Consider the following 21,836-nt stretch of genomic DNA (forward strand, 5'->3'; position numbering starts at 1 on the left):
TTAACAGAGGGCATATGTTCTCTGACATACATTCTCATCCTTGTTCATCTTCCTAATTTCCCTTGTTCCCCCCTCCTGCCCCATCTCTGTAACCACACAAGAACGCTGCCTTCCTCCAATTCTTGCACATTCCCGATTTCTTTTGACTTATACACCAGCCCCCTCAATCCCAGCACAAGCTGCCCTCTATATTGGCAGTGTGCCTTCAGCTGTTGCTGCCATAATATTGAAATTTCTTCCATAAACTTCTTGGCTTTCTTCCTCCTTTAAGATTCTCCTTAAAGACTTCACCTTTGACCATGCTTTTGGTCACTTGACTGATTCTTTTTTATGTAGTCTGTGTCAAATTATTTTCCCCATAAAGCATCTTGTGATATTTTACTTTATCAAAAGCATTACACAAATGCAAGTTGTTGTTGCTTTACTTGTTTTTGATGTGATACTGCACATTCACTTTCTCTCTCACTTAATTTGATCTCTGCTTAGGCCTTCAACAAATGCAAGAGGGAAGGCTTTTGCCTTCAGAATGTGGACAAGGCACCACTGGCGAAAAGACGCAAGATGAAGAAAACCAGCACCAGTACTGAAACACGGAGCAGTTCTAGTGAAAGTTCCCACTCCTCCTCCTCTCAATCCCATGGCAAAACTACACCAACCACAAAACTACAGCCCAACAACCCAACAGACAGCAATAATCCAGACAGTATCTTTCAATTCTCCGATTAAGCTGCTACAGTTACTCTTTCACAATTTAAAAAAAAATTCTTATGCTTTTAATTGTACTTGATTCTCTGCGGAGCACAAGTTTCACTTTTTGTTATGAGTGCCCCTCCAAAATGCCTGAAATGTTTGGTGCTTTTAACTTACTGCAAAGCACACACATTTTTAAAGAAATTATATGTAGTTCCATACTTCCTCTGGCATCAATTGGTAGCTTTTCTCTGAGAAATCCAAACTTAGTGTTCGTAAACATCAAAATAAGTAAAACTCTAATCAGGAATTCATAGAAGCTTACTACTGCACTGAGTAATTGAGTTGAATAGAAAATATGTCTTTCAGGGGACGTTAGATAAGTTCACGAGTGACAGAGGAGTAGAATGATATGCTGATGAGTTCAAAGGGAGAAAGGTTGAAGAAAGCTCGTGTGGACCATGAACACAAACCAATTAGAATAAGTGCCATGCTTTCCTACTGTAAATTCCACAATATTCATCGATTGGAAAAGCGTAGAAAAAGGACAGTTTTAAAATAATTATAAATTATGCATTTCTAGGGAAAATAGAATCTCAAAAGTCTGGCACTCAAAGGGCTTTTATTTATTTTTCTGTGTTTTTTTTTAAATTGTGAAAGGACGGTCGGTGTACATAAATGTTATTGGGTGCACTTTTCAAAGAACATTTGCAGATATTTCTGTACTGCAGACCCTACAAGGTACAAAGTGTTTAATGTGTTTACCTTTTCCTAAAGACAGAATCAAAGTTAAGAAACTTACTGTACAAACAGATCTACGTTGGACATTACATATGCAAACAAAATGTGCAGACAGCTCAGATTTCTCATCTTGAATCACTTGCACTATGTAGCTTTAGAACCAGTGACATTTCGCTTTTAATTCTTTCGGACTCTGACTTTGTATTCGTCCAATTGCGACTTCACTGTGGCTCAATGTGAGCATCACGCACGGCTATCTGTTCTCTGTGCAGTCATCCCTCTACCTCCAAAGCCTTTCCTTCTGTTCCCCAAAAGGCTCCAAGGTAGATGGTATACTTTGCATCGAATGATTGATGGAGGGCATGGGAGCATGTTTACGATTAGGTACTGATTGTAAGTGCAAAATTAAGGCCTGAAAACAAAGGAAATCAGTTAGAAGTGGGGGTGAAAATCTTTTTGCCTTTCAAAATTTAACTGTTGTAGGCTCACCAGTTCTAACTTGTTCAATGTGCTTTATTTTTAAGCAAAATGTGAAATAAGTGACCGATATGTGAAATCTGAGTCCTAACACATATTAAAAATATATATAGATATATATATATATATGTATAGATATGTATGTTCTATTTTTAGGGGCCATCTGGGAAATTTGCTTCTATATTGAAATAATGGCTATTTAAAAGTAACGTGTGCTCCATATGCCACGTGCTTTGTTATTGATGTATTCTTTGGCATGTAGTCTGTTTAATTTTTGCATGAGTAGTAACGGTATAGCCAAAGTGTACAAGTTTAACAAATTGTGTTGCAACCATTAATTTAACTTGTTCTGTGTCTCAGCCAACAATTTGACATTTTTGATGACTTTTATGTAATTGTTTTCCTGAGTGACGAGTAACTAGGTAGCTGAGTGGTGCAGGCTACCATCTTCAGATTAATACAATTAGTGCAAGAAATTCTGATCATGTAGCTCTGCATGATTTTTGCTCCATATTTATGCACTGGAGACTCCTAAAAAAAAATATGGGTTTGTTTGGGTGGGTTTTTTTTCTGTGAGTTCTGCTAATAATGTTCAGGTTAGGTATTAACAAATCATTGTGCTAAAGGTGATCCACAGGAATCCAAAAGAGTAGAAAGGAAGTAACTGCACTTGGCTTGGAGAGTTCCTGGAGGAAATTGCTGCTGCTTTGTGGCAGCAAAAAGCACCTTTGTGAACATGTTAAAATTTTAAACTGCAGAAAAGCAGTGTTTCTCAGTTTGATTTTGATTTACCAATTTCAATTCTTCAGCTTTTGCACCGTGCAAACGGTGTACTCAGCATAAAAGGGGAGGGGGAATGCAAATTACTGCAGATACTAGAAATCTGCAATTTGAACAGCACATGCTAGCAAAACTAAACGGGTCCGTCAACATCTGTGGAGATAGAAACGTAGTGTTAACATTTCAGGCTGATTACTTTGCCACAGACCCATGTTTCTCTCTGAAACGATTCTGCCTGACCCACTATGTCTTTCTAGCATCTTCTATATTTATTACTAAACGTAAAGGATTTTTCTTTGTCAATCATAGTGAAACAGAGAATCTAAAAAGATTTATAAATTATCTTGGTATTCATACGATTTTGAAAGCATCTAACTACTTTTTATGTGAATAGGAAATTTTTAGGCTTTCAGAACCTGGTATTTTATGGAAAGAAAACATATCTTCATGGCCTATGACTTTTTGACCAAATAAAAGGCCAAGTAACCTTTTCTACCAATGTAACCTAGCCCAGTAACTGTCTTTTTGCAAAGCAAAAGGTACAATTTCTTTGTGCTTGTGCAGTTAATTTGGAGACTACATGCAATTTTTGCATCCTCTTTCAGTTTAGGGTTAGAGAAACATTGAAAGCCATTTCTGGCTTGAAGTTGGAACTAGAGACTGCTGACATAAATGTTCCCAAATTTCCTGGATCATGTTTGTGGAGAAATGATGACCAACTTTACATGTTTCTGCTGTGATCCTCCAACTGGAACTTTCGTGAAATTTCCTGTAGAGATCATTTTCCTATAGCTGGCATAAACCCGCGTACATGCAGCTGAACAAGTGAGTGAGCTGCCATCTTCTGCCTAACATGAAGTCTCTGCTCCTCCATTGTTATGCAGAACACGATTTTGCCTGTTGGGAAGATCATTCCTCCTCCTCAGAATGGGATGTGGTGGTAGGGCAGGGTTGGACATCTGTAACTTTTGAGTAGGCTAAGGCTGACAGCTTTGCTTAAGTTATAGGGTGGCTTTTGTAAGAAATTCACTGTCAACATTCATAAATTGCACAAGCATCTGTTGATTTTAATCATGGTGCACACAAAACTATGGATGTAATTCTATGCCTGCACATTATTCAGCCAAATTCAGAAATCTGGGGAGGACCATTGTAAACAGGAGGCAAATGGTTTCAGCCAGTGTGTCTGGGAAGAAAGAGGCAATAGTCGAGGAAATTTATCCTTCAAAATATTCCAGTACAAAACTACCTGGAACTGGTTGTGTGCAAATTTCCTCGGATAAAACGCTGTGCCACTCTTATGCGGAAACCTTTCAGAAAGTTTGCACTGTTGAGGTTGCATTGTCTCTAGAATTAACAGAGTGCTGGGCAGGTTGCACTGTAGTTTTTCTGTATTGTGCACAAGTAATTCTATACTATTGGTGTCTGGGGGAAAGTCCACCTTTAAATGCCTTTTAAATGTGAGCTTTTTTTTCTTTATTTATGAGACGGTCTTAGTTTAAAAGGATTTGCTAAGTAAATAGAAACTAAGGACCTCCATATTGAGAGTGTCCAAGATGGTGTAATGTAGACAAATGGTTGTAGATCATTGGACTTCTGAAGATTTGATGCATGGCTCAGACTGAACTCTACAATCTCTTCTAAATGCTATTTTCATAGTAAATTCGATATCTGCGATAGAACATTGTAAATATTAACTTAAGCTACTGAACAGGCTGCAGTGTTGATTTTTCTTTTTGGCATCCAGGTTAGATGCAGCTGATAGTTTCAAAGTGTTGCAGATCTTTCTACAGCCTGTTTGAAATCAACTTTTTTCAAGGTTGTGCAAACTTCTTACTGCAGAACAATTCAAAGCCTTTCCTCTCAACAGATTTACCCTGTTGAGAAGGTTGAGCTTGCCTATTAACATATACTGAACATGTGTTTTTACATAACAGGTTTTAACTCTGTATAATACTTTTTCAGATAGCTTAAAGATTTAAACTGAAGTCAGAATATTGTTGTTACAAGGCACTGCCGTGTTGCTGTATTTATTAGATATTTAAAGAATTTTAATGAGGGAGAATTAATTCAATCACTGAGGAGTTGTTGCAACTTTCTGGTGACTTGTCTAATTTTTAAAAGTTGATAGCTTTATTCAGGTGAGTCAATAAAAGCTTTTAAGACTTTTTAGGACTTTATAGTCAATTTGATTTAACCATAGCTCCTTAAAGGAGGTTGGCAAATACTCATTGCAATTTTTTTAGTGAGAATTTAATTGTGGCTTTATTGTGTGTGGTGAGAATTGTCCCACTGTGCAAATGTGCGATAAAATTGATGCAATTTAACAATTATTATTCATGACGAAACTCTCACTCAGTAGTATTATAATTTATATAATGCCTCTTCAAGGTGGAGTGCTCCACACAAGAATTGTGCTTGTTTACATTTGCAAGACAATGGTATTCATTTTCTTCTTCATTTTGGTTTACACTTTGAGCATTGCCGTCTAAGTGAATGAAATAACATCTGTGGCACATTAAAAGTGAGAAAAGAGTAGAAACTTCAATTGATGCCATTCACATATAAATCCATAAAAAATTGACATCATTTTGCTGGCGCAATCCAAAACTAGAATCCATTGTTCCATTCTGTCCACTGCAAACCACGCCTTCCACCTCCAACCCTCCGAGGGTATCTGACCCTCCTTGGAAAATTCATTCCTTTTCCCTTCAAAGTTTCAAGAGCCTATTCCTTACTACCATAATTTACATGCTCCTCCAGCCCCAGCATAATTTCTCCTTACACCTCACCTCTTTCAATTAGCAATTATGTTTATATTGTTAGCCCCTCAAGAAATTTGTGGAGGTATTGCACGGTGAAGAACTTTTTTTTTAAATGCAGGGAGTGTCAAAGACCTGGAATTTGCTACCCATGAGGATGGTGAAAGCAGAGACTATAAGTGATTCCTGTAGGAATTTGAATGGATATTTGAGGGGAATAAATTTGCCAAGCTTCTATGGTAGTCGAGGGTGTGGTGCTGGAAAAGCACAGTAGGTCAGGCAGCATCTGAGAAGCAGGAGAATCAACGTTTCAGACATAAGGCTTTTGCGGTAGAGCAGGAAAATGATTGTGATTGGATTATTCTGTGATAACTGATGTACGTTCAGTGGATTGAATTGCCTCTTTCTGTGCCATATTGAATCATAGAGCCAAAGATATGTACAGTGAGGAATCAGACCAGTCCAACACACGCATGTCCACCAGGTATCCAAAATCAATCTAGTTCCATTTGCCAGCATTTGGCCCGTATCCCTCCAAACCCTTCCTATTCATGTACCCATCCAGATGCCTTTTAAATGTTCTAATTGTACCAATATCCACCACTTCCTCTGGCAACTCATTCCATACATGGACCACCCTCTGCATGAAAATGTTGCCCCTTAGGTCCCTTTTACATCTTTCCCCTCTCACATAAACCTATGCCCTCTAGTTTTGGACTCCCCTACTCTGGGGAAAAAGACCTTGGCTATTCACTCTATCCATGTCCATCATGATTTTGTAGATCTCTATTAGGTCACCCCTCAGCCTCTGATGCTCGAGAGAAAACAACCCCAGCCTATTCAGCCTCTCCTTATAACTCAAACCTTCCAACATCCTTGTAAATCTTTTCTGCAACCTTTCAAGTTTACTTACATCTTTACTATAGCAGGCAACCAGAATTGATCGTAATGTTCCAAAAGTTGCCTAACCAATGTCCTGTACGGCCACAACATAACCTCCCAATTCCTATACTTAATGCACTGACCGATAAAGACAAGTATACTGAATGCCTTCTTCACTACCCTGTCTACCTATGACTCCACCTTCAAGGAACAATGAGCCTGCATCCAATAGTTTTTTTTATTTGGAATCACTCCCTGGTACCATTAAGTGTATACGTCCTGCCCTGATTTGACTTGCCAAAATGCAACACCTCATACCTTTTCACATTTCTTTAAATTTCATCTGCCGCTCCTCAGCCCTTCTGATTAAGATCCCGTTGTACTCTGAGATAACCTTCTTCACCGTCCACTATACCACCAGTTTTGGTGTTATCTGCAAACTTACAAACCATTCATCCAATATTCATATCCAAATCATTTCTATAAATGACAACTGTAGCTAGTTACAGATGCCTCTACCAGATAGATGTTTCATTTTACAATTAACTCTATCCAGTCCTTTGATAATGCTGATCACCTATAATTAAATGCTCCCTTTGGCTTTCTTTATCTTCTGGGACTATTTATTATCTCAAGTGAGCATGTTCACTCACGGTAATGCTAATGCACATTCCAAACTGGCTTTTCAAAATATGCTACCACCTGACTTAAAATACATTAAACACGTTTAAGTGCAGAGACGAGTCAGGAATGGCTGAATTAAGTGTTTGTGTACAAAAAGCACACCAAAGCATTTTTAACCTCAAAGTTAAAATCTAATTGGAGGAGCCTTAACTTGTGATTGTTTCCAGATAGCTTTTGTCTTTAGAAACTAATGTTTACTCTGTGTGGGTATCACACCAGAGATGTAGGGGGTGGAGAGTGACCCTGATGGTTGAGAAATATCTCTGCTTCATTACGAAACAAGGGCAGGGTTCGCTGTCACTCTATAAACCCAAAAGGAAAATTGGTAAAATTTAGCCATTCAAACATTTTGGAAGTAGTTTGTTTCATGTAAGTAGAATTTTACAGAAAACTAATTTCTTGGAAAGATACCTTGAAAAAGTAAGGATCTGATTCTTTGCCTCAAGTATCAGAGTCACATAATTTTTAAATCGGCCCATCTCCTCCTGTTATATCGCTTCTGGTGACTCGTTTTTTGTTTTCAGTGGAAAAGATGTCTTTTATATTGACACAATTCTGATATTGAATAGGTTCCTCATTCATATTAAAACATCTATTGGTAAAGCCACGCTGTGCAATATTGATATACATTTTATGGGCTAACAGCTCCAGTAAAAAAAATGCAAGAATTTAATTTATATAGAATCACATCGAAATTACAACACAGATTCAGACTATTTGGCCCATATACCAACTATTTATATATCATATGAGTCTTATCTCAACCAATGTCATCTAACCATGTGAGCATATTACTGTATTAACCTCAATTTTGTTTGTTTATCTAGTTTCCTGACTAAATGCGTCAGTATTATTCATCTCAATTTCTGTGATGCAAATTCCCCTTTCTAAGTGCTCTCTGAATACAGAAATTCCCTCTGAATTCCTAATGGATTTTCTTGTTTATTACGCTATATTATGGCCTCTCATTTTGGTAATCCCTTAAATTGAAATAATCCTATTTATTTCCATTTTATCAAATGACATCATAATGTTATGTCTCTAATGTAGTCATAAAATAGTACGACATGGCAGGAAATTATTTGGCTCAATTTGACAGGTTCCTGGCAGCAGCTGGTGGAATTTGAATGCAGCTAATAATAAAAAACTCTAGAATATGAGATTAATTTCAGTAATGGAACAATGGAACTGTCATTGGGCGGGAAAATCCATCTAGTTCACTAATGTCCTTTAGGAAGGGAAATCTGCCATCCTTAGCTGATCTAGTTTACATGAAACTCCAGAAACACAGCAATTCTGTTGACTTTTAACTGCTGTCTGAAATGGCCAAGTAAACCACTCAGTTCCAGGCCAATTCAGGGACAGAGAGGTTTTCCATAAATAATCATGAAATTGACATAGCATTAAAGTTCAGTTATACCTCACCCAACAATGTGTAACTTATCAAGAATTCTTGAAGCAATACTAATAGCAGCAAAGGGCAAATTCTCATTAAGTTTATAATTGATGGAATACTGCAGGAAATTCAATAGTAAACTATACGGAGGAGGCAAATGCTGTCAGTTTTGCTGTCGTTAATTACTGCAAATTCCAGGCCCCTGTTATTAGCATTTTCACAAAATGTTACAATCAGAATTAAAACCAAAATACTCTGCTCAATTGCATGCAGCAATTGACCTTGATGTAGATTTGTTTAACGGGTGCCAAATTCACCTGGAATCTATAACAATGATGGTTCAAGGCCATTTCCCCTGTACAGTGAAATCAAATCAAAGTAGCAGCGGAATCAATCCAATAATGCTTCTTATTCAGTCACCAACCAGGAAAATGAAACAAGATTGTGTGTTTGTAGCTTTATGCTATTTTGTTTTTGTACAGTGTCTTTTTCAAAGTAAATCTGTGTGCACGGTAACAAGCAGTTCAATGTCTTCTATAATGCATATGTGTATATTTTTGTACAGGCTGAGTCCTATTAATGTAGAAAGCAGTGATGAGATGTGAAACATGCCTGCTTATGTGTACAGACTGTTTAGGGATTTTGGATCCCTGGTCGTTTATACACAGTAATGTAACAATTATGTTTAAAATTGTGGTCATGTTTGCACATTTTTATAATATATGTTAATTTGTCTTTCACACTGTAACTAAATTGATATATGTTAAATAATTGGAAGGTTTTAATTTCAATCTGCCACTTGTTTTTAATCCATTTTCCACACTTACTATGTCATAAAAGAGGGAGGAGAACGTGCTAGAAAATTCCAGAATATTGCATATTTAATTGCAGTGTGAAGAGGCCTTTAACTAGAGGTCCTCCCATTTTTTGTTCATAGGGAAGCTCTGTAACTATTGGTACATATTAGGGGATTGCCCAATAACTATGGTCAGACTGCCAGAGGTCTCTTGCAAATATTAACACGCCCACAAAAAGTGACAAATATTAACTTCAAAAGTCAGTTTATAAACTAACAGTTCCTTCCACTGACTTCAAAAGTAATCAATCTCGAAGGAAAACTATGTTGTTAGTCAGATTACTGTTGCTGTAGGAAACCAGATTGTTGGGCAGCAATGAAAATAGTGTGTCAGTGAATCAACTAGTGCACAGCAAGAGTATTTACAAGACGGAATCCTAGAGACAGTGTTTGTGAACATTTCCTCAAAGACCTTCATTTGAAAGTGTGCTTTGCAAATTCACATTGTGCTGTCCTTTAGTGGGTGGATTGCAAACACGTATGGAGCATTAAATCTAGTCTGCAAAAACACTTGCTTTGGTTGCAGGAAGACCTGTGAGTTTGTTTTGTTCCAACTACGTATCTGAATTTTAAAGAAAAACTCAATTAAGGGATTACTGTTAATGTACACTAGATCTATTTGTGTGCCAAGAATGTTTTAACACATTTTAAGAAACAAACATTAATTAATGCTATGTATATACCTTTTGAAAAAGTGTGCGCAAGTATTTGCATACATTACTACCTTTTTCTTAGAGTCTAGATTCTCCAGGAATTGAGTGTTGTGTTATCGTAACTTTATAATTCAGACATAAGGCAGCTCAACTGTGGATGATAGTGAGTGAGAAAACTATTTTTCAAGAGTTGGACTATTTGGGCAATACATCAAGTTCGTGAATTATACATACATACCTCAAACCTTTTACCAAGGTGTGTGCTATTTTTTGTACTCACTGTAAGTTGGATTGGATATCTCCCATTGGTGACAGTAAAGTTCTGGCCTTTATTCATTCTGAACAATTCGCTTGTAATGAGTTTTGCGCAAATCAAGGAATGAATGTGCAAGTCACCTTGGAGAGAAGTCCAACAATTCTACAATAAATTAAATTCTGAATGGTACTGGAAAATTTATGTTCCTCTTCATTCCTCTTTCCTAAATAATAGTTTAATGATTTGATTCAAATGCTAAACTTCTGCAATATACCAGTCACCAATCCCAAAACAGGAACTACAAACATGCTTCATTGGCACAGGGTATTCAGCCTACAGAGCTGTATTTGTTTTGATGATCCATCCTACCTGCCAGCAGCCTCATCACATCCCCAGTACCTTCTCTCCTAGAAACAAGGCAGGTTTTCTGAATTAATAACTGTCTGCTACAATTGTTACTTACAAAAATAGAGACTGTTATAATGGACCAAAGAACACGTTGAGAATATTGTGGACATCGTAGTCTAGTGAAGCACAATAATTTAGTGCTCATCCTTGTTTACCTTCTTTCCAGCTTGGCACATTCAATCCTGGGGCAAATGATATGTCAGAGTCAGACATGCGTTGACATAATTTCTTGTGGCAGGACTGGAAGAACAAGACTATTTTTGCTGGTGAATTGTCCCACAGCATTTATATGTTCAAAGATGTAATGCCGAGATTTTTAATCAGTAAGGGAATTAAGAATTATGAGGAGAAGGGCACAAAAGTTGAGGATTTACACCAAATCTTTGACGGGCATGAACTTCGCACAGATAACAAATCACTGATGTTACTATCATGTAACTCCTATCTACTGAAAAGGACTGCTCAATCAGACCAGACTCGTCGATGAGGAAGAAATAGATGATGTCTGGGGCTGATTGTGTGAGTATGCAGATAATGGGGGGTGTCTGTATCAGATCAGCCATGATCTCTCTGAATGGTCAAGTAGACCCAATGGGCTGAATGGCCTACTTCTGCTCCTACTTCTTGTTGACTGGGTTTACCTCAACATGTAGGCAGGGAGTTTAATTAAAAGAGAGTTTCTTTTCGAAAGTTCAGTGTCTACCAGTGTTTCTCGGTTGAAGCTCATTGTATATCCTCAAAAGGTTACCTTGCCTCTTTCTATTTACCCTCACTTTCATTTTCTAACTGAGTTGTTGTGCTTTTGGAGTATTTCCTGATTTTTATAAGATTTTTGTATCTTATGGCGTTATTATGCTTGGAGACACCATACAAAACCTCCCAGACTTATATTACACTGCATGTATTCTGTAAACAAAAACAAAGAACTGCAGGAAATCTGAAACAAAAACATAAATTGCTGGAGAAACTCAGCAGGCCTGGCAGTATCTGTGGAGAGAAAGCAAAGTTTTGGGTCCAGTGACCCTTCTTCAGAATTGATTGTAGGTAGGAAAAGGTGGCATTTTTTTGCACCATCAGTGGCTGTAAATGGGTTGGCTGGTGATGAAAGCAGCATTACATGGGTTGCTTTCATCACAGTCAACCCGTTTTCCCCCACCGATGGTCGTCATTAGCAGCTATTCTTTCTCCGAGCTCATTGTTACCCATTCCCTTGCCCAATTGCTATTCTCTCTCACTGGGAAATCTATTGGTCACTTCCTTCCTCTTCCCCTCTCCCACCCTCCTCACCCCAGGTCTTCAGCATAAATACCACATTTACCTCACTAAAATCAGATCTAAAGAAGGGCCAATTGACCAGCAACAGTAACTCTGTTTTCTGCGCACAGAAACTGCTAGATCTGCTGAGGTTCTCCAGCAGTTTGTTTTTGATACTATCTGTGGACCTGTTTTAGGCCTACAGGATAAGATTGGACTTTTCACAAAGAATTGGTGAGACCACATCTTAAATACTGTGCACAGTTTTGGTTACTTTGTTTGAAAAAAGATATAATTGTGTAAGATGCAGTTCAGAGAAGGTTCACAACTTATTTTTCAGAAGAAGAATGGATGGGTTAAGCGTTTACTCATTGGAATTTCGAACAATGAGAGGTGAGCTTGTTGGAAGTTGCAACATCTTGAGGCTATCGGAAAGACATTTTTACTTGTTGGGGTGACTAGAACTCAGAATAAGAGGTCTTCCTTTGAAGATGAAGATAATTTATTTTATCTCTGAAATTTGTTAGTCTGTGAAACTCCCCCAGGAAGCAGTGGAGACTAGTTCATTGAATTTGTACAAGATAGAGCAAGGTAGGTTTTGATAGACAAGGGAATCAAAGATTATTTGCAGCAAACTGGAAAGTGGAGTTGAGACCACAATCAGATCAGTCATGGTTTTATTGAATGGAGTAGGTGCAAAGAGGCCTGAAAGCTTGCTTCTCCTCCTCTGTCATATGTCTAGGGTCCAGGATCTTGATGAATCACTTGCATTGAATGATAATACTTGATGGAGAAAGGCTGAGAGAAAGTCACCAGCAAAATAATCTCTCGGTCCCCATCTAGCAATTACCTAAGACTTCCTGACTTTGCACAAGACTTTTGGTCAGCCCACCTACCAAGCACGACCAAATTTAAATAAGCTGAAGGATTTTTTTAAACAGTGGATTTGAAACAATATTTCATAGCAGAACGTTTTTAGAAGTTTTAAAGGTGACCGGAGCTATAGTGTGAATAGCTGATTGTCTTGTTTAATATGGCTTGATGTATTTGACTTGAGAATACTTATTTATATACCATATATTTCACACACATTGCTGTTGTAACAGGGAAGAAAAGCACACAGCAGTCCTTGTGTGTCGTACAAGTATTTTTCCCTGTATAAGTTAAGCTACACACTGTGGAAATCTTACTAGCAGTTATACTCTTTATGCAACACAATACTATATTCGTATGTTAAAGATCCAATAGTCTGTCAGAACTAGTCTCGTTTTTTTTCTAGCTGGGCTAGGAATTGAAAGTGTTGAAGCATTTCTGTGTAGAAGTTTTGCAACATCAAGCTGATTAGTGAAGGTTTTTAAAACAAACAGATGCCAAAGTATTGTATTTTCACCCCATGCTGTATATATCTGCTCATAGAGAGAGTTATCAGCTTGTTATATAAACTGATAAATTATGGTGATGGCTCATAGGGGAGTTTATTACATGATAACTTGGGTTTTGTAATATCTTTTATTTATTGCAGAGATGATTTCCAAATGAGTATTTTGATGGTGCAGAGAAGATTAGAATTTGTTAACTTGGTGTTGGGAGTTAGTCAAAATGGAAACAAACTTTCCTTTGCTTTAGGGAATTTACTGAATAAGTTGTATCAACTTGACAACTTGTGTCGGGCAATGGGGAAACTTGTGCTTTGTAAACTATGCTATTTTAAGAAGTGATGCAGTGTTTAGCATGTACTAATGTGCTTGCTTCAATTTATTCAGTTTAAGTATAGGATTACTATTGAAATCAAGGGCTCACACTTTCAGAGACATTTGTGTGAATAAATGTACTTGTTACTGTCTGTCTTTTGAATTGAAATAAATTTGCCAAAAGTATGGAATAAGTGTTTTTATTTTGCATTATGGTTTATCAGTCATTGTGTCAGATTGCTGAAGGCAGCTGTTGCAACTCCATTGCTCAGCAAAGAGTTGCACAGGCAGATATGCTCTGAAGCTACAGGACAATATTTACTGGAGAGAACAGTGACCAAAAGAGAAAATGCTGGAAAATCTCAGCAGGTCTGGCAGTCTCTGTAAGGAGAGAAAAGAGCTGATGTTTCGAGTCTAACTGACCCTTTGTCAAAGCTAAAAAAGGGGAGAAATAGGGAGGTATTTATACTAGGCTGAGAGAAGGGGAGTCATGGCTCCAGAAGCAAAGGTAGCAATAAAGAGGAGATAATGACAGTGCATAGAGAGATTATAGGGCTGTGAATGACCAAGGCTGAAGCCAGTGCTATGTGACAAAATATCTGGGGGGAGGGGTGAAGCAGAGACAAAATGGAAAACAGGAGAGAAGGGTAGCAAAGGGGGAAGAGGAGAGGAAAAAGGTGATAAGAGAGTGGGGAGTGAGAGAAAGACAATCAAGAAATGAGAGGTACAGAACAGTGAAAAAAATATTTTAAAACGGTAAATGAATAAAATTACAGAGCAGAATGCAAACAGAGGGGTCGAGATGGGATGATCATCTGAAGTTGTTGAATTCAGTGTTGAGACCGGCAGGCTGTATCGGAAGATGAAATGCTATTCCTCCAGTTTGCGTTGAGCTTCACTGGAACATTGCAGCAGGCCAAGGACAGACATGTGGGCATGGGAGCTGGATTGTGCGTTGAAGTGGCAAGCCACGGGAAGGTCCGGGACATGATTGCGTACAGACTGAAGATGCTCAGCAAAGCGATCACCCATTCGGCGTTTTGTCTCTCCGATATAGAGGAGACCACATTGGGAGCAACGAATGCAATAGACCAAATTGAAAGAGGTACAAGTGAAACGCTGCTTAATCTGAAATGAGTGTTTGGGGCCTTGGATGGTGAGCATGGAAGAGGTAAAGGGGCAGGTGCCATGTCTGATGGGAGAGGTGTTAGGTGTGATGGGAAAGTGCTGTGTGTGATGGGAGAGGTGTTAGGTGTGATGGGAAGGTGTCATGTGTGATGGGAGAGGTGTTAGGTGTGATGGAAGAGTGGGCTAGGTTGTCCTGGAGGGAACGATCTCTGCGGAATGCAGACACGGGGAGGGAAGGGAAGATGTGTTTAGTGGTGGCGTCATGTTGGAGTTGGCAAAAATGGCGGAGGATTATTCTTTGCATGTGAAGGCTGGTGGGGTGAAAGGTGAGAACAAGAGGGACCCAATCCTTGTTCTCGGAGGGGAGGGAGGGGGTGAGGGTCGTGGCGCGGGAGATGGACTGCACACTGTTGAGAGCCCTGTCAACAACTGTAGGTGGGAAGCCACGGTTGGAGAAGAAGGAGCACATATTAAGAGCACCACTTTGGAAAGTGGCCTCATCGGAACAAATGCAGCGGAGGCGAAGGAGCTGAGAGAAAGGGGTAGAGTCCTTACAGAATGTAGAGTGAGAAGAGCTGTAGTCCAGATAGCTGTGGGAGTCAGTGGGCTTGTAATGGATATTAGTGGATAGACCATTGCCGGAAAGGGAGACAGAAAGGTCAAAGAAAGGAAGGCAAGTGTCGGAGATGGACCAGGTGAAGGTGATGGAGGGATGGAAACTGGAAGCAAAGTTTATGAATTCTTCCAGGTCAGGACGAGAGCATGAAGCTGCACCGAAATAGTCTTCGATGTGTCAATAAAGCAGTTGTGGGAGGGGACCCAGGTAGGCCTGGAACAAGAAATGTTCCACATAACCCATGAAAAGGCAGGCATAGCTAGGACCCATGTGGGTACCCATTGCTACACCTTTCATTTGGAGAAAATAGGATGAGTTGAAGGAGAAGTTGTTGAGAGAGAGAACAAGTTCAGCCAGGCGGAGGAGAGTGGTGGTGGATGGAGATTGTTTGGGCCTCTTTTTGAGAAAGAAGCAAAGAGCTTTCAAGCCGTCTTGGTGTGGGATGGAGGTGTAAAGAGATTGCACATCTATGGTGAATAGCATCTCATCTTCCGACTAGGCACGTTACAGCCTGCCGGTCTCAACATTGAATTCAACAACTTCAGATGATTATCCCCATCTCAACCCCTCTGTTTTCATTCTGCTCCGTAATTTTATTTCATTTATTTTGTTTACCATTTTAAATTTTTTTTTCACTGTTCTGTACCTCATATTTCGTGATTGTCTCTCTTTCTCTTGCTCCCCACTCTCTTATCACCTTTTTCCTCTCCTCTTCCCCCTTTGCTACCCTTCTTCCCTGTTTTCCATTTGGTCTCTGCTTCACCCATCCCCCCATACCCCACATATTTTGTCACAGAGCACTGGCTTCAGCCTTGGTCATTCACAGCTCCTAATCTCCCTATGATCTCTAAGCACTGCCATTATCTCCTCTTTATTGCTACCTTTGCTTCTGGAGCCATGACTCACCTTCTCTCAGCCTGGTATAAATACCTCCCTATTTCTCCCATTTTTTTAGCTTTGACAAAGGGTCAGTTAGACTCGAAATGTCAGCTCTTTTCTCTCCTTACTGTGGCTGCCAGACCTGCTGAGATTTTCCAGCCTTTTCTCTTTTGGTTTCAGTTTCCAGCATCTGCAGTAATTTGCTTTTATCCAGAGGACATTGGCTTTTTTAGGGAAGGTCCACTAAACTAACTGTCAATTGTGAGTGTAGGGAGCCTTCTCCATGGACAGAAGTCCTGCCTGTCAAGATCTGCTAGTCAAACAGAGTCCAACACCTCCATAAGACAGCAGTGCCACTCAAGAGGTAGCTGCTGCTGGTAGTACACACGAGCAATGCCTTGCACTTAGGAGTGACCCAAGCACCTGAGTGGTGTCAACAGCCAGAGTAGAGGTTTGGTTCTTAGGTTCTCCTTTTCCTGATCCCTTGATCAGGAGCAGACTCTCACAATGAGGGATCTCCTCCCCTCCCAGACCCCCTCCAGCCACAGGGTTAATTTAATACCAGTGGTGGAGGGATGAGGGTAAAGACCTCAATTTGTGGTACTTTGGGAAGGCTGTCCAGGGATCACTCTGCTGCAGGGCCTTTCTGCCACCAAATGCATCATGGGATATAGCACAAAGATCTGTTCCATTACAACTACCAGTAACGCCATTGTCCTTTAGGGAAATAAATCTGATGTCTTTACTCAGTCTGACCTATTTGTGAATCTACTCTCCCCGTCAAATGATGGATTAACTCATAACTGCCCCCTGAAATGCCATAGTAAGCCAGCCACGGACAAATCTAGATGTGTAATCTATGCTGGTTTTGCCAGTAACAGACATATCTTACAATTGAAAAGGATTTTCAAAAGATTACTATTTATCTTGGGGTAATTTAGAAAGCAGTTTCAGTACATTCATGACATGAAAGGTTTAGATTGTTAATTTGGTCTGTCAATTGATTAGTTGAGGTGTGACTGATGTCAATGGACATTCAGTTATTAGTGATTATAGTCTAACATTTCAATAGCTGTCTGACTGGTGGTAGCATTTTGCTTAATGTGGAACCCAGGTGGAGTCCATGCTGGGCCATTTGCTCCAACTCACTGCCATGGGGGACATCATGGTGCTTCGCTCCACTGGTTGGACTGCAGCAAACAAGTTTCTCTGAGGCAGTGGCCACTCTTCTTAGCTCTGTCTATGAGCAGAAGTGCATCTTCCTCAATGGGGGGGTGAATTCAACTGCACCGCTACGATGAGCGACCGTGCAGCAAGAGCTAGACAACATTCAGGCTTGGGCTGTTAAGTAACAAGTAACATTCAAGTCACACAAGAGCCAGGCAATGACTATCCTCAGCAAATGAAATGATGTAACTATTACATCTTGACATTACCATCGCTGAATCCCCTATCTACATCCTGGGAGTTCCATTGATTGGAAACTGAACTGGAACAGCCATATAAATACAGTCACTACAAGAGCAGGTCAAAGGCTGGGAGACCTATGGTGAGTAACACCACTTGACTGTTCAAAACCAGGCCACCATTTACAAGGCACAAGTCTGGATTGTGATGGAATACTCCCCACCTGTCTGGATGAATGCAGCTCCAAAACCACTCAAGATTTCACTCTGTAGATTTTTCTCTAGGTTTTCTTGGGTCGTCTCATCTTCAACCTTTCGCTGCTTAACTTTACTTATGGACAGGTACCTTTCAGAGAGCTATTTGGCTAGCAGTCTATACTTGTTGGCTTTCTTGGCAGTTCTCCCCCTTACTTTTCAAAATGTCCCATTTTATATCCCAAAACATCAGATCATTTCATTAGTTTGATGTCATCAAAACGCTAAATTGGAATTTGGTATCTTGGGGCATAATTTAAACTAATTGGCCAAATTCAAATTTGTTGTGTACCATGGCAACTCAGCTGCACTATTGGTTTCACAGTCAATTGTTAAATTCTTTCAGCACAGTCTGGGCCTCTCTAAGTCCATGCCAGCTTCCTATCTCTCTTAAAGGTACAGTACCCACCTACCCCTTCATAACACCTCCCCACTTAATAAAAAGATGAACCATCGTAATAAAAAGATGGCTTCTTTTATTCCCTATTCATATATATATGGCTTTAATCTAAGGTCATATTAACTACTTCCCACACATATATAACATTGAATAGATACCAGTCTTATCTATACTTATCAGTTAAATCCACAATAGTGCATCTGCAATTACATTCTTATGACCTGTAACATGTATGATCTGTAAATTAAAAGTCTGTAACATAAGACTCCAATGAAATAGACTCATATTCTTGTCTTTAAAGCATTCCAAGAATGTAAGAGGATTGTGATCAGTGTACATAAATGTCTCCGACACATTGTTCGTGACGTACATATTAAAATGCTGTAATGCTGCAGTACCAATAGTTGTTTTTCTATCATGAAGTATTTCCTCTGGTGGATATTAAGTTTCTTTGCAAAGTACTGGCAGTTCAATCCTAGCATCACCTTCCTGTAGCAGTACAGCTCCAACTCCTATGTCACTAGCGTCGATGGTAACTTTGAAAGGTTTTGAAATGTTTGCTGTCGCTAAAACTGGTGCGGTGGTTAATATTGCTTTTAAATGGCTGAATGCCTCCTGGCATTGTTCTGTCCATGGAAACTTTGTGTTCTTCTTCCACAAATCGGTTAATGGTGCCATTACTCTGCTGAAGTTTGGAACAAACTTCTGATAGAATTCGCTTTGTCCCAAGAATTAAATTTGATTAGATTCCCTACAGTGTGGAAACAGGCCTTTTGGCCCCACAAGTCCACACCGACCCTCCGAAGAGTAACTCACCCTCCGACTAATGCACCTAACACTATGCACAATTTAGCATGGCCAATTCACCTGACCTGCACATCTTTGGACTGTGGGAGGAAACCAGACTACCTGCAGGAAACCCATATACACGGGGACAATGTGCAAATTCCACACAGACAGTTGCCCAAGGCTGGAATTGAACCTGGGTCCCTGGCACTGTGAGGCAGCAGTGCTAACCACTGAGCCACCGTGCTGCCTCTTTCTTTGAGGTTGGTCGTGGAAATTCCTCAATGGCCTTTGTCTTTGCATTCCGCAAGGTCAACCTTCCATGACTGATGTTACGTCCCAAGAACATCACCTCTGCTTTCACAAATTCAGTTTTGTTTCAGTTTATCACCAGTTTTGCTTCTTGTCGTCATCCAAATAGCTCTGTCAACTGTACCATGTGATCTTTCCAGGACTTACTAAAAATCACTACTCTGCACAGTTTGTTAACCCAGCCACAACTCTGTTCATGACTCTTTGGAATGTGGCGGATGTGATCTTCGTTCCAAAGGGCATTACTTTTAATTGATGTAGCCCATTTCGGATTACAAATGCAGAAATTTCTTTCACCGACTCTGATAAAGGTACCTGCCAGTAACCACGCATTAAGTCCAACTTGGTGAAGTAACTGGCTTGTCCAACTTTCTTGATACAGTCCTCCGGTCTTGGTATTGGATATGAGTCCAATTTTGTAATGGCATTGACCTTCCGATAATCGACAGAAAAATCGCTGAGTCCCGTCCAGTTTGAGAACTAACACGATTGGCAAGCTCCACGTGCTCTGGCCTGGTTCAGTGATATTCTCGTTGAGCATGGCCTCCACCTCAATCTGGACCTGTCTGACTTTGAAAGGATTAAGCCAATAGGGTTTTTTAAATGGAACAGCATTCCCCATGTTTACTTCATGCACAATAGCATTAATCCTCCCCATCTGATTTCCTACACATGATATCATACTACAGTAACAAACCTTTCAAGTTTGTTCTTTGCTCCTGAGACAGATAGTTGACTAACCTATCCCACTCCTCAAGGACATCTTCATTTTTTAACATATTTTGAGGCACATCAAAATTCACATCATCTGGATTTGATTCCTCACTCTGCGAGGCACTAAGCAATACCTGTTTCTCCAGTTGTTTCTTTCTTCTAGTTCTCTGGAGGGAACCTACACACTCATTTATAAGCCGTGTAAAAGGTTCTTCGAATGCGGGAATTGGCAACAAAGGTGCTGGTTTTATTACCTCCTGTGGCTTACCTACCATTTGGCATATATGATACATACGGCAAAAGTTAACCACATCCTTGTGCACTCCAGGCCAATAAAAATGTTTTTGTACCATAGCCTGAGTTCTTCATACCCCTAGGTGACTTCCGACAGGTAGTCCTGTGCTACCCGTAACACTTGCTGTCTGAATGCTACCAGCAACACAATCTGGTGCACTTCGGCCCATTTCTCATCTGCACTAACCTGCCGTGGTCTTCATTTCCATTTTAGGATCCTATTAGATTAGATTAGATTAGATTATTTACAGTGTGGAAACAGGCCCTTCGGCCCAACAAGTCCACACCGCCCCGCTGAAACGCAACCCACCCATACCCCTACGTCTACCCCTTACCTACACTACGGACAATTTAGGATGGCCAATTCACCTGACCTGCACATATTTGGACTGTGGGAGGAAACCGGAGCACCCGGAGGAAGCCCACGCAGACACGGGGAGAACGTGCAAACTCCACACAGTCAGTCGCCTGAGGCGGGAATTGAACCCAGGTCTCTGGTGCTGTGAGGCAGCAGTGCTAACCACTGTGCCACCGTGCCGCCCACCTTCTTTCAGATAGTAACTCTCAGGAATATTTTCTGCCTCCTTTTCGGAATACACATCCACATATATATATATATATATATATATATTATATATATATCATGTCTTTCTGTTGCAAATCCGTTAGCCTTTCAGGACTAAATACTTCTTTCTGTCTGACCCCCTGCCTGTTCAGGTTTTTTCTGCACCATAACATCAAACAGGGTGTCTGCTAACTGAACCTCAACTCCCTCATCTTTCTGTTTAGTGTTTGCATTGTTCTGTGACTTATGATAGTGTGATCTTGTTACTACACAGTCTGGGAAAATACCAGGATATTTTTCTTTTAGCTCCTCAGTTTCTTGGTCTTCCTTGAGCTTCTCCACAACAAAGGGTGTCACTCCCACCTTGGATCCTGCTAAATCATTCCCAAGAACAAACTGAATTCCTGGAACTGACGCTGTGTCAATCATTCCCACTGTTACTTTCCCAGTCTTGAGTTGACACTCCAACCTGATTTTATTTAGGAAATGCTAAATTTCTGTCCATCTATCCCACAAATTACCACACTTTTGGGTAACAGATCATAAAGAGTACATACTCACTCATCTGTTGTTATTACAAATGGGTTAGATCCTGTATCTCAAAATTATAACTTCTTACCTTTCTCTCCCTGTTCTTTCTGAGTAAACTTTTCCCACAAAGGCACATTCTTTATAGAGATCAGGCACTAACTTCACCCAGCCCCTGCCCAGGCTGTGCACTCTCCTTGGCTCTTGGGGTCTCCTTTACTATTTCACTAATGCCATTGGCTTCGCTTCTTTTACCACATCTTTTCCCACCATGCCTTTCTTTAATGACCAGCACTCTGACTTGATGTGTCCCACTTTACCACAGTGGAAACACCTGAGGCTTTTCACCTTCTTTCCACCCTCTTGGACTTCTTTTTTAACCTGTGGTAAACACTTACCAGTACTCTCTACTCTTTGTTTCAT

At 40.0% G+C, this 21,836-nt stretch overlaps 1 protein-coding gene across 4 annotated transcripts in view; it reads left to right on the top strand.

The window, feature by feature from the left end:
• Positions 1 to 13,703, top strand: part of rps6ka5 (ribosomal protein S6 kinase, polypeptide 5) — a 252,857-nt gene extending 239,154 nt beyond the window's left edge. For all 4 annotated transcript variants that reach the window (XM_072568072.1, XM_072568075.1, XM_072568073.1 and 1 more), the window contains one exon: positions 487 to 13,703. In XM_072568072.1, the coding sequence (XP_072424173.1) occupies positions 487 to 726 (240 nt within the window). In that variant the 3' untranslated portion in view covers positions 727 to 13,703. The remainder of the gene's footprint in view (positions 1 to 486) is intronic.
• The last annotated feature ends 8,133 nt before the right edge of the window (positions 13,704 to 21,836 follow it).

Source organism: Chiloscyllium punctatum, chromosome 4, assembly GCF_047496795.1.
Source record: "Chiloscyllium punctatum isolate Juve2018m chromosome 4, sChiPun1.3, whole genome shotgun sequence".
Classification (NCBI taxonomy): domain Eukaryota; kingdom Metazoa; phylum Chordata; class Chondrichthyes; order Orectolobiformes; family Hemiscylliidae; genus Chiloscyllium; species Chiloscyllium punctatum.